This window comes from Lynx rufus, unplaced genomic scaffold (assembly GCF_022079265.1).
Source record: "Lynx rufus isolate CCGP_SWC_20201006 ecotype Redwood Valley unplaced genomic scaffold, mLynRuf1.p SCAF_17, whole genome shotgun sequence".
Taxonomy (NCBI): domain Eukaryota; kingdom Metazoa; phylum Chordata; class Mammalia; order Carnivora; family Felidae; genus Lynx; species Lynx rufus.
The window spans coordinates 3,661,014-3,676,952 of NW_025814831.1; the positions used below are offsets into that span (position 1 = coordinate 3,661,014).

At 61.4% G+C, this 15,939-nt stretch overlaps 1 protein-coding gene across 1 annotated transcript; it reads right to left on the reverse strand.

The window, feature by feature from the left end:
• Positions 1-1,656: 1,656 nt before the first annotated feature.
• Positions 1,657-11,081, reverse strand: AMN (amnion associated transmembrane protein). Its single transcript, XM_047079722.1, has 12 exons — positions 11,039-11,081; positions 10,070-10,188; positions 9,920-9,964; positions 3,624-3,711; positions 3,295-3,512; positions 3,024-3,161; positions 2,777-2,885; positions 2,606-2,682; positions 2,258-2,423; positions 1,992-2,181; positions 1,818-1,911; positions 1,657-1,737 (listed from the first exon to the last, which is right to left on the reverse strand). The coding sequence occupies exons 1-12, from the start codon at positions 11,079-11,081 to the stop codon at positions 1,657-1,659; spliced, it is 1,368 nt and encodes a 455-aa protein (XP_046935678.1).
• Positions 11,082-15,939: the final 4,858 nt, after the last annotated feature.

A 15,939-nucleotide genomic window follows, 5' to 3' on the forward strand; every position in this document is an offset into this window, starting at 1 on the left:
CTCGAGGTTCGTGAGTTTGAGCCCCGCATCGGGCTGTCAGCGTGGAGCCAACTTCAGATCCTCTGTCTCCCTCTCTCTGCCCCTCCCCCACTCACGCTCACTCGCTCACTCTGAAAAATAAACATTTAAAAAGTTAAAAAAAAAAAATTTGCGAAGATGCTTCCAGTACCTCAGCCAAAAGCACTGCTATCGGCCCTTCTAAATCTCAGCTCCACCCCCTCTGGGGTAGTTTACAGGGCAAGGGTGCACCTGGCTCCTGCCCGCTCCGATCCACAGCTGGTAAGAGCAGGTACCCCAGTACCGCAAAGGCCGAACCCTGTCTACTGAGAACCGTGCTCGTGAGCAGAACCATCTTTCCACGGCACGCGCCCATGAGATGCAGAGAGCGAAGGTCACCACCTGCAACCAGACGTTCCGTCGACTGCAAAAGACACTCCAGAAGGTCTCTTCAACCTTGTTGGAAGGGCCCCTGCCAGGTGCTGCTCACCAGCCCTGCGTAATCATTGTTTCTTCCCGGTGCTTGTCAAACCTTTGTAGAAACCATTTAGGTGACGCCAGCTCACTGCTTGGAGATGATCTCCGACAGGAGCGACCTCAGCAGGAAGCGGACCTCGGATGGGAAACCCCTGAGTCCTTCCTCCAAACCTTCCTCACTATTCAAATGCGGCCTTAAATGTTTCTCACCGCTATGCGCTTTCCCTCCGATGTGGGACCCACCACGTGGGAAAGGTCTTTCCTGGCACTGAGGGACACAAATGACACACTAGTAACTCTTGATCAGTGATGCTTTTAAGGAAAAATCTTCATCAGAAGAGGAAGATGGGAGCCTGAGTGAAGGCTACTTCATCCACACGGAGCCTCCAGCCGGTGGGCACCACACCCACCTGCCCTCCGTCCCCCCACCGGACCGGCAGGAGGAGGAAGCCCTTCCGGCCTGGTACCAGCCAGCCAGTGAGAAAGCGCCACCAGCCCCAATGCCCGCTGCCCCCGGTGGACCGCCACTCAGACCAGCCCCACCCAACCCCCTGCCTTTTCTCTACCGTGTTCCTCTCCTTTGGTCTCCGGACTTGCCTGCCCGCAGTTTCGCCACAGACTGCATACCCCGAAGTGCAACTCCTCTGCCATTCCAGAACAAACCCGTTTTTCTGGTAAAATGGCCGGCTGTTGTATTTGCAAGGTCAACAGCCATTTGGCATGATGTTGGGGGACTACTGGACAGCCAGCCTCACCAGGTACTTCACTCCTGCTGGCTTCTAAGCACCCCATCTCCCGAGTTCCAGCCCCCTCCTTGTTCTGGAGGCAACTCTGCAGACTGCAATCTTCTCGGGGACCCATTCTACAGGTAGTGCCCAGAACTGCCCTTTGCAGGTGACCAGAAGGGAGGACTCTGAGGCTCACCCCTCTCCAATGGAGTGACGAGGGCACTGGCCGGCTCTCCACATTCAAGCAAAGGCAAAAGGGTGGGGACACAGGAGGCAACTGATAGCAGGTGCAAGAAACCCCTTTATTAGGCAAAGCCACCCTGTCCTTGGTCTGCAGGGGCTGGGGACAAGGAGTGTGGAAAAGGGAACGGAGATCTTTTAATGTCATGGACCCGTACATTTCTCGAAATGGGGCGGCGGAGGGCAGAAGGGGGCTGGCCAGTCACACGGGGGCTCAGGCCTCCGCCTCGGCAAAAAGAGGGTTAACGAAGTAGCTGCGGCTGACGCTGCTGTTTTCCACCTGTGGGGCGGAAGGCTGCAGGGTGCGCAGGGTCAGGGTGCGTCTGCGCCCAGCACAGCCCCGGGGAAGACCGCTACCCACACCCGTCCCCTCACCGGCTCCACTGAGCCCGCCACGTCGAACACCGGGTTGGAGAAGCCCAAGGGCGCCACGAAGGGCGCTGGGGCCGCTTCGTCGCGCCTACTCCACCTGGGGAACAAGGACGTACATGAACCCCGCCGTCCTCCTCCGCGACGTGAGCCTCCGTCCCCCGCGGCACCCCCGCGTACCTGAAGCTCCGAGCGCCACGCAGCAACAGCGCCCCCGCCAGCAGCGCCAGCAGCAGCAGGAGCAGCCCCGCCGCCACGCCGCCTGCCAGCCCCGCGCGCATTCCCGAACCTTCCAGTCCCGCTGCGGAGCCGTCCCCGACCGGCGCGCCCGACTCCCGGACTGCCGCGGACAGGACCCCCAGGCCTTCGCCTACAACGGAGGGCGCCGGCTCAGTCTCCGCCAGGCGGGGCGGGGCGGGGGCCGGGAAAAGGGCACCCGCGGTTACCGTGCTCGGCGACGTCCGCCAGGAGGGCACGTGCCAGCCGCCCCGCGCCGCCCGTCCCGTCGGGCCCGGTCTCTGCCAGCACCACCTGAATCTCCGTGTCTGCCTCGGCGCCTGCGTTCTGGCGCGGCACCTTGGACACGGCCATTTGCAGCCCCTGGTACTGGGGCTGGGGGGAGGGGGTGGAGACAGGGTTATCCCAGGGACTTCGCCCTCGGACCCGCGGGGGCGTCGGCAGCAGGGACACGGGGTGGGCAGGTGCGCGGAGAGTAACCGCGTCAAGGAGGCAAAGTGTGGCCCCGGGCGGGTCTTGCGGTAGGGGCTGGGGGGGGGGGAGCGCGGCCCCATTACCAGGAAGCCTCGCAGCAGCCGCGTCCGGTACCGCTCAATGTCAAAGGTGGGGCCGTGGGTCAGCGACACGATGGCTCCTGCGACAGGAGGGCCCAGGGCCAGCAGAGAAAGTGAGGCCGGGGGCGAACCAGGATAGCTAGGCCGTCCCCGCAAACACGAGGGGGTGCTCACCGCAGAGGTCGCAGCACTGCCCCTCGGGCCGGAGGGCGTCACGGCAGGCGGCCGGGGGACAGCGACCGCCCAGGGGCCGGAGCAGGGCGGCGCAGATCCACGGCTGTACCTGGAGGCGGGCCAGCGGCCGTCGGCACGGAGAGGGGGAGGGGCAGACCGCGTCGAGGGAGGGCCAGGCGCCAGCCCCGCCCCTCCCCCACCCTCACCCCCGGCGGACCCGGGCCACCCCGGTGCCCTCCGCGCTCACCTCGGCGTTGCCACAGACGCAGCCCGACGGGTCGGCGCAGGCCTCGGCACCCACGCTCAGAGCGCCCGGCCCGTGGAAGCGCAGGCGGCCGGCGGGGGACGCCAGGAACGCAGCCAGGTCCTCGTCGCGCGTGAACGTCTGCGGGTGGCCGGGTCGCGGACGGCGCAGCCCGAGGAGGGGACAGCGACTGAGTGCCCGGAACTCTCGCGTGGGGCCCGGGAGGGGCCGAGGCGCGCAGGGGAGACGCGGGCCGGCCCCGCGCGCGGCTCACCTGGCCCAGAGCCCAGACGCTGCGGACGCGCACGGGCCCGACGCCGGGGCCGAGGCCCACCCGGAAGGAGGCGTCGGGCGGGAAGACGACGTCGTCGTGGCGGCAGGGCACGCGCTCGGCGTCCACGGAGAAGAGGCCGCGCGCCGCGCCCCCGGAGCGCCACAGGCGCGGGTCGTGCCACGAGAAGCGGTCGGGGTCGAGGAAGAGCGCGGGGGCGGCTGGGTGGGCGCGCGTCCCTGAGCTACGCGCGAGGGCGCCCCCGCCCCCGGCAGACGTCGGCCCCGCCCCTGCCCCGCCCCGCCCCGGCAGGCCCCGCCCCGGCCCCTCACCTGCGCCGCAGTCCGGGTCCCTGCCAGCGTCCGCCGCGCCGAAGCCGGCTCCCGAGTCCAGGACGAACTCCCCGTCCCGCGGCAGGAGCTGCAGGAAGCGGGGAGGGGGGCGGGGCCTCAGGCGGCGGTCTCGGGTCCCCCCTCCGCGACCCCGGGGGAGGGAGTGCAGACCGCGGAGCGGGCGGGTGAGGTCAGGGGCTGGGGGCGGCCCGTAACTGCCGAGGTTCAAATAAGCCCCAGGGAGCGGGACTGCAGGCCGAGGAGCAAGACCCCGCCTGAGACCTGGGCGCGTGGAGAGTTTGGGGCAGGGTGACACTCGGGCCACGGCCTCTCACATCCCCCCCACCGCGGGGCGGGGTGGGGGGAGCTGCACCAGCCAGGAACCCAAGCCGCAAGGGAATGTGAAGGCAGCCGGAACTGGGAGGGAGGGGAGGGGGCTGCACTTGGGGGTGCCGGGGCCTCAGCGCGGCCTCTGTCTCCCATGCAGCCCGGTCACAGCTCAGGCCTCAGGTGTCAGAGGATCTAAGGCAGTGGGAAGGCCAGGTGACGGAGTCCCCGCCGCCCTCTCCCTCCCCACCGCCCCCAAGCCCCAGGACCCCAGGCCTCCTCCTTCTGACCTTCCGGGTTGGGGATGGGGTTGGAGGGGAGCGCTGGGCCGGGAGAGCTGCGCGGAGCAGGAATCGTGTGTGGTTCCCTGTCGCCGTGGGCGGCCCACTCAGGGCCGGGCCTCGAGCCCTAGCTTGCTTGTCCCCTACCGGAGCACCGGCCCTGACCAAGAGGCCGACCCCTGGGGGGATGTGAGGTCACGGGCCAACTGTCCCCACACCTGAGGCAGCCCCACCCACAGGTGCGGCAGTGAGCCGTGGGGACAGACATGCCTCAGGAATGGGGGAGGTGGAGAACTTGAAGTCTTTGAAAAGAACCAGGGGTGCCTGGGTGGCTCCACTGAGGCCACAGCTTTGGCTCAGGTCATGGTATCACAGTTTGTGTGTTCAAGCCCTAAGTAGGGCTCACCACAGAGCCAGCTTCAGATGTCGGCTTCAAGTCCTCTGTCTCTCTTTCTCTCTGCCCTTCCCCAGCTTGCACTCTCTGTCCCTAAAATAAATCAACATTTTGGAGCACCTGGGTGGCTCATTCGGTTGAGCCCCAGACTTCAGCTCAGGTCACAATCTCACAGTTTGTGGGTTCAAGCCCCACGTCCGGCTCTGTGCTGACAGCTCAGAGCCTGGAACCTCCTTTGGATTCTGTGTCTCCCTCTGTCTCTGCCCCTCCCCTGCTTGCGCTCTTTCTCTCTCCCCCTCTCTCAAAAAAATAAATAAACATTAAAAATTTTTTTTAAATAAATTAAGATTTTAAAAAATCTTTAAGAAAAGAACCAAAGGGGGTTGAATTCAACACTATACTGTACCCGGGAAACTAATATAACACTGCATGTTAACCACACTGGAATTAAAAGTTTAATAATAATAAAAAGAACCAAGAGAAGATATAAATAAATGATGAAACATGTAATCATCGAAAGGAAGAGCACGATAGGTGAGATAAACATGCGGACCGGTCCAGCTGGAGAAGGCACAGTGACGGGTGATTCTGCTGAGGGACCCTGCAGGGTGGAGCAGGGAAGTGCAGAGCCACCAGGAGAGGAGACAGAATTGACATCCAAGTGCAGAAATGCATATATAAAGGGTGGGGGCGAAGGGGAAATATTTGAAGAAACAAGGAGCATGACTTTTGCAGATTTGAAGAAAGTCGGGACCCCTCAGATGGAAAGGTCTCCTGGAGCGCAGAATGGGAAACAAGGAAAATCACACCCAGACAAGTCAGTGACACAGAGAACATTCTAAAAGCTCCAGAAAGAGCAGATCACCCCGGGGGCTCAGAAGTCAGGTTTTTCAGCAACAACAATGGATGCAGAAAGACAATATAATATTTTATGTACGAAAGGAAAAGAACTTCCCTTCTAGAATTTTATATCCAGCCAAAGTTCCATTCAAATGCAGGAGCATAATGAAAAGACTTCGGAATGATGGCCGCACAGAGGCCTTCTCTGAAAACGCTTGGAAGAAATCGGGAGGAAAGAGGGCGGCGGCCACACACTGAAGGACTTACGCGGGTGGACACAGACGCCGAAAAGCTTAAGGAATAAAAAGGACTGCCGGACGAGAAAACCTGGATGAAATACAACAATTTCTAGAAAAATTCCAAGTGTCAAAATGGGCACAAGAAGCAGTAGAGGATCCGAATAGACCAGCAAGCGTTAAAGAAATTGAAATGTTAGTCAAGGACCTCGTGTTCCAGTACAAGTTTTTTACAGGTGAAGGATACTAACCTCTCAAGGAACAACTAACTGACTCCTTCTTAGAAGTCATTCTGGGAAACAGAAAAAGGAGTGAATATTGCCCAGGCCATTTCATGAGGCCCGTGTAATCTTGATTCCCAAACCGAATGGAGGACAATACAAGAAAAATTGTAGTTTTGTTTTACTTATAGATACAAAAAAAAATCCCATATAAAATATCAGCTGACTAGTTCCAATAGTGTATTTTGAAAGTACATGGTGGAGCGCCTGGGTGGCTCAGTCGGTTAAGCGTCTTGATTTCAGCTCAGCGACTCTTGATTTCAAGCGACTCTTGATTTCAGCTCAGGTCATGATCTCGCAGTTTGTGGGTTTGAGCCCCATGTCGGGCTCCGCACAGTGCAGAGCCCGCTTAGGATTCTCTCTCTCTCCCTCTCTCTCTGTCATAATAAGAGAGAATAAACTTTTAAGAAGCTTAAAAAACAAAACAAAACACGGTCATCATGGGGTTCCTGTCCCAGGACGGCTCCCGTCCCGACTTCCCAGACGTATGTACCGTGATGTCCCAGCAGGTGGCAGTGAGGAGTCTTGTGCCAACAAAATCCAAACATTCTGACGGAGGGAAGCCAGGTGTTAGGAAGAAGTGGCATGTTTGACCTGCAACTACAGGTCCCAGGGGGCCATCGGTCTTGCAACGACAGCTCAATCTCAGAAAACCTCATTAACAGGCTAAAAGCAGGGAGGGGACAACTGTATCTCACTCAATTAAAAAACAACAGAGAACTCCACAAATGTATTTATGATTTTTTTAAAACGCTGCTAGCAAGTGAGTAATAGAATTTCCACAATTTAATAAAGTTCACGTACCAAAGCCCTGCAGCAAACAGTCACTCAATGAGAAATGAGACATGCCTTCTCTTTCCCATTGGAACAAGGCACAGAGGCCCACTTTTGTCACTCGTGCGTAACATAGGGGGAGAGGTCCTGGACGATGCTATTTGGAAAGAAAAAGAAGGAAAAGGAGTCAGGACTGGAAAGAAAGAGGAACAACTATCGGTGTTTATGAAGATAAGCAAGTGGAACGCACAGTTTTTAAGACTAGAGAACCGTTCGTAACGGAAAGCAAACTATAAAGGTCTACGAATGGACCGATACTATACAAGACCTGTGTGGGGACCACTTTAAAAGTCCAGTATCGGGGCGCCTGGGTGGCGCAGTCGGTTAAGCATCCGACTTCAGCCAGGTCGCGATCTCGCGGTCCGTGAGTTCGAGCCCCGCGTCAGGCTCTGGGCTGATGGCTCGGAGCCTGGAGCCTGTTTCCGATTCTGTGTCTCCCTCTCTCTCTGCCCCTCCCCCGTTCATGCTCTGTCTCTCTCTGTCCCAAAAATAAATAAACGTTGAAAAAAAAAATTTAAAATAAAAAAAAAAGTCCAGTATCGAGTTTTATGATGGATGCTGTGAGATATTTGCAGAGAAGTTCACGGTCCTGAATGGGCGGCTTGACAGCATAAAGCTGGTGTTCATTTCCAAACTTCCCGGGTTTTGTTGTTGCTGTTGTTACCTGATAAAGCTACCCTACCATTTCTCTGCAGCATCAGATCCGCAAAGAACTAGCGGGCCTCTTGGCAGGAGAGTGGAGGGGGGAGTCGCCCCCGGGTAGCAAGACGTCCCACAGAGCCACAGCGTGAGGACGCGTGGTGCCGGCAGGAACAGGGAAAGCGAGCAGAGGGACGAGGGCCCCGAGAGAGCCCCGGGCACCCTGGGCATTTGATGAACAGTGGCGACAGCGCCATGAAGCTGGTGGTTCGGAGGAAGACGTCCGAACCGAAATCAGGCTTATTCTAAGGAGAAAAATAAAGCTGGTTCCCTAGCCGGGTCCCACTCAAGCGTGCGGCCCTGGTGGCAAAACTGTGTCTTAACAGACACAGGGGTGATTATGGCTGTGACTTGGCAGCGGGGAGGGATTCTTAAAACAGCAGAAACACAGGTGTGAGGCAGCAGGTTCCGCACGGTCGATTCTGACTCGGGTTTCTGTTGGGAAGGGCACCACAGGCAGAACGCTCACGGCGGGAAGGCACTCGCAGTATCTCGCACCAACAGTGGGTTCATGGGTAGAAAATACGAGATTCCTCCAAAGGTAGAGATGGGAGAGGAGAGGGGGTTCAGGAAGGGGAAAATCCCAGGGAGGGAATCCCCAAACCTGAGAAAGACAAGTTAAAACACGGCTGTGGCTGCACCTGTTACTAGGGCTACCTCTGGGCAGCAGGACAGCGCTGATGGCAGGCGGCGTGGAGGAGGGGACCTCCGTGCTCCGGGCGTGGGAGGCGGTCGGGGGCAGCTCTGGGTCCGTTCAGCCTGTTCCCTGGCCCCCTGACAGTTCCCACCCGGGCCCAGTGGGGGGGGGGGGAGCAGCTCCCGTGGTACAGGCAGAAGACAGACTTGGGAGGTGAGGGGGCACCTTCTGGGCCCCCAGGACAGGAGGAGGGGCTCCTAATTGGGCCGCAGGGGATGGAAAGAAGGGCCAGACAGAGGGACCTGTGAGGCACGAATGAATGCCTCTCTTAACATGCTCAAGCTTCCAAAGGAGATCACCAAAATAACTACGTCATCAGAGCAGGGCCCCCGGCCCCGGGACCCCACCCCAGACGGACCCCCTGCCCGAGGGTTCCCCACCGGCTCCGGATGCCCCTCTCCGCTTGCTCCAGGCTACCGCCTGTCCCGGGTGCCAGGATTACACACGGCGGGGGGCGGGGGCGGGGGGGGGGGGGGAGGGGGAGGGGGATGGGTCCAGCTCCTCCCTCCAGGTCTCCACCCCTCCTCCACCTGGCTGCCCCTTCCGCATCTTGGTCTTTGGGTTGGACAGATGTGAAACGGCATCTGCACCCCCGATCTGCCAGGACCCGGGACCCCCAGTCTCTGCCCGACGGCCCCTCCCCAGTCAGGGACAGCTCACAGGTAGGGTAGGGGTCCCTTGCACTGACTTGCCCTGCCCCATGAGTGGCCGGGTCCCACAATTAATGCTGCTTTTGAAAACCATCAATTAACCAAGACACCTCAGGGAATGGAAATTAGGCCTGAGGTCCCCAGATCCTGCATCTGGGCAAGAGGTTGGGCGGGGCCAGGGCCACCAGATGCCCCTCTCCCCAGCTCACCCATGCAAGATCCAGTGGCCTCCAGGAGAGGACTCCAACTCTGGCACCCATACCGAGAGCCCCCCTCCCCCCAGCTCCACCTCTGCTCAGAGCCAGCAACCCTGACATCGGTCACATCTTGCTGGCAGGCGTGCGTTTGACACAACAATGATCCACCCCAGTGAGCAGTGGGAACTAGGAGTGACCCTGACGCTGCTGGGTCCTGGGAAATGACACTTTAAATCAGGGAGCACTGACCTTTTCTGTAAAGGGTCGGACAGTAAATATTTTAAGCTTTGAAGGCCACACGGGCTCCATCATGGCCACTCAACTCTGCCTTATAGTGTGACAGTGGCCATAGATGCTAGTGACCAGACGGGCAGGGCTATGTGCTGATGAAACTTTGTTTATGGACACTGAAGTTTGAATTCTATATTTCACGTGCCACAAAAATGTTCATCTTTTGACTTTTTTCCCCCAACCACTTAAAAATGTAAAAACCATTGTTAGCTCCAGCCACGTGGCTGCATTTGGCCAGTAGCTTCCTGACTCCGCCTTTAAGAGACAGGCCTTATCAGAGGCCTTTCTCCCAGATCTTATCAGAGCCTTTAACACATAGCAAAGCTCCAGGCAAGCGCAGGATGTAGCATCTTCCAAATGTACAGGTCCCAGCCTGAGCTGGGACCACAGGACCAGGGCCTACTCTCCCATACGGTTTCCCCAGCCTCCCAGAAAGCCCTTCCAGAAGCCAAAGGCCCAAGGCCTGCACGGTTTCCCATGCAGGTGGGGGCCAGTCACAAGACAAGAAAGGGGCTTCAGGGGACCACCAGCCCCCTCCGACCTGGGTCTCAGCCGCAGCTCCCCCTCACCATGTCGGAGATGCTGTGACCTTCTCGCACCAGGACTGACACCATCTGCAGAAAGAACTGGCATTGGCTGGCGGACCCCCTTTGCCTCTCCTCGACCTCGCGGCCACGTGAGTCCCCGCCCCGAGCCCCGGGCTGGGGGAGGGGAAGCACCTTGTCTGCCGGGAACACGACGGCAGCGCCTGCGCACGGCGTCCGGTTCTGGCTCCAGTTGGTGGTCACTTCGAAGTTGGTGTTGGGGACCCAGAGTTTGTAGGCCGCGCGGGTCATCGCTGGGGAGGGGGTGACTAAGTGCTTCCCGCTCAGACGCCCCAACCCCCAGGAGGAAGAAGGTTGGTCACAGAGCCCGGGGCACAGATGGAGTCTCCCTGTCAGCCCAGACCCTGCGGGAGCCCTGCCTCGGTGCTCTGACAGACTCCTACCGGATCTGCAGAGCCCGCTCCTGCGTGCCCTCCTCTAGGACACCCCTCGGTATGGCCTCGTAGCCCCGCCCCCAGTTTGCTGGTCGTTGGAGCAGCGGGCACTGCAGGGCAAGGACAGAGACCACCCGGGGACCGATGTGAAGGGGGTAGGAGGCCTCTGCCCAGTAGAAAGCGCTGGAGGGTGGGCTCTGATCGGGATCTGTGTCCTGAGGGAACGGCCAGGGGCTTAAGAGAGGAGGACAGGGGGCGCCTGGGTCGCTTAGTCCCTTGAGCTTCTGACTCTTGATTTGGGCTCAGGTCATGATCTCAGGGTTAGGGAGTTCAAGCCCTGCGTCAGGCTCTGCGTGGCGGGGTGGAGCCTGCTTGGGGTTCTCTCTCTGCCCGCCCCTGCTCATGCTCTCTCTCTCTCTCTCAAAATAAAAAAAATAAACTAAAAATAAACTTACCAAAAAGAAAAGAAAAGGAGAGAAGGACAGGGACTGAGGAGCGTTGGGGGCGGACACCTGGGACACGCGCCGGCCCGGGTGCAAAGGGGGAGGGCCAGCGCGCCCCCGGGGACGGGGAAACTGAGGCCGCGGAGACCGCACGCGCACGCTGCTTCGGGCGGGAGCCGGGCCGGGCCTCCCGCGCCCCCCGCGGCCTGTCAGGCGCTCCCCCCAGCGCCCCCCGCCCCCCGCCCCCCAGCGCGCCCCCCGCTTACCGCACAGCTGCAGCCACAGCAGCGCCCGGCCCAGCGCGCCCATCCCGCTGCGGGCCCGTCGCGCCGACCCCGACCCGCAGACTTTGCCCCGCGGGGTCCACCTGACCGGGAGGGGCGGGGCGGGGCGGGGCGGGGCGCGGCCGTCGGGCGGTTACACATTTACCTCCAGGCCCCGCCAGGAGGCGCCGGTCCAACTCGCTCCCTCCCCCACACTCAGCCCTGCGGGAACCTGAGGACCTTGGGCGCCCGGGAAGAGGGGCTCGTGAGGACCCACCCGCTCCGTGACGAGGGGGGGGTTGGGGCGGGGGGGGGGGACGCTGGTGGCGGTGAACAACCTCTAGGGCCTCTGCTGTCTCTGTCCCTGCGCGTCTGGGGCTGCACCTACTCGGCCCACCCGCGGGAGCTGGGTGTCCAGCCTTCCGAGCAGGGCCCTCCTGCCGGGGCCGGTGCACCGTGGACGGTGGTAGATGGGCTGAGTGGCGAGCGCCTAAGAACGCGTGGTGAATGGCTGGCAGCGGGTGCATGGTGAGGGGTGGAGGGTGCGTGCTCTGGTTAGCCGAGGAGGGGGGACAGAGGGATGGCAGAGGGTGAGCGAACCCACCGAGGCACACCAGCCGAGCGCTGGCGGGTGGAGGATGAGTGGTGCGTGACGGGGTGGGTGTGGCGTGGTACCGGGGGGCGATGGGCGGTGGCTGGTGGGTGGTGGGTGGTGGATGGGTAGAGGGCAGCGGATTGTGGAAGGACGGGCGACGGACGGCGGGTGGTGGCCGCACGAGGAAGAGAGATGGTAAGCCTGGAGGGTGGACGAAAATGGTGCTTGGGTGAATGGACGGCGGGTGCGTGAGACAGCAATTGTAGATGTTGGAGGGGCTTTGCTGACATGAATGGTGGGTGAGAAAAGGTGGTGGCTTTGGGCCCACGAATGGCTGGTAGGTGAGACTGGCCGGTGGACGGGGGGATGGGGGGCAGGATTTAGATGGACTGTGAGTAGCAGGTTAGCAGACGGATGGCTGCCGGGTGGATGAGAGCCGGGGGCACAGCCGGACACAGACGGATGGATGGACGGGTGTGCTGCTCGTGCAGGGTGGCGGAGGGAGGGGGCTGGGGTGGCTGGGGGTGAAGGGGGTGGGTTTGTGGGGGATGGGATGGTAGAGGGCGGGGGGGGGATGGGTGGACAGACTGTGGGCAGTAAACTGGACGAGGGACGAGGGGGTTACGGGTGGGGCAGATGGCACCTTGCCGGTTTCGGCTGACGGCGAGGGGAGGAGCGGCGGGTGGCCCCTGGGTCCAGGGTGAACTGATGAGGGCAGCCGGTGGGCGTGGCTATAGAGGTGGAGGACCGGGAACAACCAGAGGGAGCCCCGAGTCCGCTCTGGGCGGTGCCGGCCCTGCCCGGAGGCGTCGGCCCCCAGCCCAGCCTGGGATGAGGAGGGGGTCTCCCCGGCCCCGGACTTTCACCTTGTCTGCCTGTGGGCTGACAGGACGCTCCGTCCCGGGGGGGAAGCCTTCGCCAGGAACAAAGGGGTGTTTGGGGTCCTATCCGTTCTGCCCCTTGTCTTGCTTCTGCCGGGAGGCAGTTCTGTTGACTAGGCCTTCTTGGGGCTCCAGCAGAGTGTCTGGCTCTGCCCGCCTCACCTCCTCCCACCATCCTACCTGTGGCTCTCAAGGCAGAGAGCTCGGAGGCGCTCTCCTCCCAAGCTGGGGGCTCCTTTCTCCCAACTGAGAAAGTGAACTGCTTTGAGGGCAAGGCCCAAGAGAGGCTCTAGAGGGTGCGGTGGTTGGGCCTTGGGGACCCGGAACTTTCTGACCTCCTTGGGCAGGCCACGTCCAGAGACATTGTTCTGTCTGAAGAGGGCGGCAAGACTCCCTGGCAATCAGAGAAACTTCCTGGAAGAGGTGGCATTAAAGCAGAGACAAGCAGGATGAGGTCGCAGCTGTAGCCACAGTGTGGAGGTGGGACTGAAGGTGGCAGAACGGGACGAGTTGGGGCAGGTGGGCCGTGAGACCCTGGAGGGGGCATCCTTGCCGGTGGCTGACGTGGGTCCAGATATCAGAGGGTGACCTGGATAGGAGCCCATGCTGAGGCAGGAGACAGGCACCAGCCCTGCCTGGCCCAGCGTTGCCAGGAGTCCCTGCCACCTCAGGAGTGCAGACACGGTATGAGGAGCGGCTGAACCCTGGCACAGGTGCCCTGTGTTCACAGAAGGCCCCAAGCTGCACGCACAGGTGCCCTGGGTACCCCGGTACACATGTGGGCACACACTTCGGTCAGGAGCTCTGTGGGAAGCAGCAGAAGGACAAAGTCCGAAAGTGAGTTTCTGCCAGTAATCAGGAAATGCCATGAAGCGGCTGCTTCAGGCAAGGTTGGATCCAGGGGCTCTCCAAGCTCTCAGTCTCTGTGTCTGTCTGCGGGTCTCAGTCTCACTCTGTTTCGGCTTGGCTGCCCTGGCTGTTGGTTTCCGTCTATGCACAACCTTCCCGTGGCAGGAAAGGTGGCCCCCAGGACAGCTGGACCCCACACCTCTCTGACTATGCCGCTGGGCATGGCTCAGTGAGGTCTCTGATTGGTTCCTGTTTCCAACTGTGCCCCAATCGCACGGTGCAGGGTTGCCGTGCTCCGACTGGCCATCTCAGCCCCCACCTAGTGTGAGGGCATTGTGAGTGACAGCCCTGCTCCCCCGCCCCAGGGTGGGGGGACAGATCCCCTGTGGTCCCCACCCAGACTTGCAGAACCTTGGGGATCACCCCTTTCCACTGTCCTGCCCCCCTACCTTCTCTACAGCTCTGTGGGGTGGATCAGCCCAAGGACAGTCCCCAGCTCCTTCCCCCTCACCTTTGTCCCTGATTTGCTGTGGGACCTCACGTAGGCTCCTGCACATCTCTGGGCCTTAGTGTCCCTCTGGAGGGACTGAGGCTCCAGTGTGCTTGGTTCTCTTCCTGCGCAGGGAGAGGAGCCGGTGGGGGGCAGTGGGAGGATGAACAGCAGCCCCTCTTGGCAGGGCTCCTCCTGTCCCTCCGGTCTCCGCATGAAGTCACCTCTGCGGACAGGCCGTCTCCTCCCCACTGCAGCATCCTCCGCGAAGCGCCCCCGGGGCCCACGCGGTACCGCGGGAGCACAGGAGCTGCTCCTGGGAGGAAGGGATGGCCCGCGCTCCTCCCAGGGCCGGCTGGTCACCCCCGGGTCCTGCAGTCCTGCACAGACCCCTGCCAGACTCTGGCCCCGGAGGACCCCTCACCCTCGACCCTGCCGAACTCCAGATTTCTCTCGGCCTTTCGTTTGCACACACACTCGGTGCCAGGCCTGTAGCAGGGGCTGGGGCGCGGCCTTCCCGGATCTGCCGCTGGCCGCGGGGGAGGCAGGGGTGCGTGAAGGACACGCCGCAGCGATCTGAGCACCCAGAGCATCGGGGACAGTGAGGGGGCAGGCCTCCGTGACCCTCCACCCCCCAGCTGCCTGCGAGGGCCCAACAGGCTAAGGTCACCACAGGGTGTGCCTCCCGCCAGGCTGGTGGCCACCACTGGCTCAGACCACATGTCCCCTCCCCCACAAGAGTGCTTTCAGACTCCCTCGCGTGCTCGCCCCGCCAGGGCGCTGGCCTCTGGTCCTCAGACCCGGCTGCCAGCCCAGCCCCCTCAGTGCCCTGGGGGGCCTCTGAGCTCTGCTTTCCTCCGAGGCCAGCCCTGAGGTCCAGGGGTCCACTGGGGAGCAAGGCAGGGGCTCGTAGGCTTGGGGACATTCAAAGCTGCCCCTGCGCCTCTAACTCCTTATCCAGCCCCCGAGGAACATGCCGGATGCCTCCGGGCAGCCCCGCGGCACTTACAGGTCCCAGCCGGCCCTCCACGGTGCCCTTGGACCTCCTCCGCGGACTTCCGTTCTCCCGGTGGCGGTGGTGTTTTTCACGGATCTCTTTGGTTCAGGATTTAGCTTCTGCAGCTGTCCGTTTTCAGGCAACTGGAAACACTCGCTCTTCACGACAAGCAAGCGCATCTCCAGGCCTTCGCCCGTCCGGTTCCGGTACCGTCCCTCGGATCAGTGGGCAGGTCCAAGCACCAAGGTGAACCTCAGTCACGGAAGACCAGCAAAGTGCAGGGAGGGCTCCGGGGACGGGCCCCTCTCCAGACCTCGATCTTCTCACTAAAGACAGATCCTCAGAGAACGCAGGCGCACGGTGGACTCCGGCATCTTTGCAGGTTTGGTCCTCGGCTCCTGTGGGATGTCGCTGCCTCCGCGAGCAGGTCGATACCAACAGTGGCAGAGCCGGCAGCGCGGGGAGGCCTGCACACGTTCCTGTACCCTGGCTTGGCACGAGTTCCTAGCTGGCCCTGCAGAGGTCTTGGTTGGAGGGGTTCAGAACAGAGCGGCCCCACCCCGGCCCCCTGAGCCGAGGGAGGCAGCCCCCGGGTCACCAGGAACCGCCCGGTCCCTCCTCTCCTGGACCAAGCCTCCCAGGTCGCTGGGCGAGCGGGGCTGTCCCCAGTGCTGACTCGAGGGCCAAAGCCAAGGCCGTGGGACGGTCTGACGTGCTCCTACACTGTCAGTCCTGGCTGAGGTCTGGGTTCAGGTGGGGGAGCTGCTCCGAGCACCCCATTTCTCATCACACCCGCCCTCTGTTGCTGGACAGCGGCCCAGATCTGCGGCCGCCTCTGCCCAGTGTCCCCACTGGCGCCTCCGGCCCAGGTGCAACCAGCAGGGGGTGCTCTTCTCCTGGGGTTTATTGCCCATTTCCCTTCCTGTAGGACTCCAAAAGTTTCCAAAAGGCTGAAAGCCAAGGATCCAGTTCTGAAATCCCAGCTGAGCCGCCCCCTCCGAAGGAGCTGGAAAACCCCAAGCACACGTGGCCTTGCAGCTGCTGCTTTATGCCTCGGGCATCCCAGCCCACAGAGCTGTCCACACCGTGTCC

Bases quoted from the DNA above. Each gene is read 5' to 3' on its own strand.
- AMN (XM_047079722.1), bottom strand. From the start codon at position 11,081: ATGGGCGCGCTGGGCCGGGCGCTGCTGTGGCTGCAGCTGTGCG. The intron at 3,513-3,623 runs GTGAGGGGCCGG...GCGCCCACCCAG, and splicing joins GGACCCGGACTGCGGCGCAG to CCGCCCCCGCGCTCTTCCTC. The intron at 3,162-3,294 runs GTGAGCCGCGCG...GGCCACCCGCAG, and splicing joins GCGTCTGGGCTCTGGGCCAG to ACGTTCACGCGCGACGAGGA.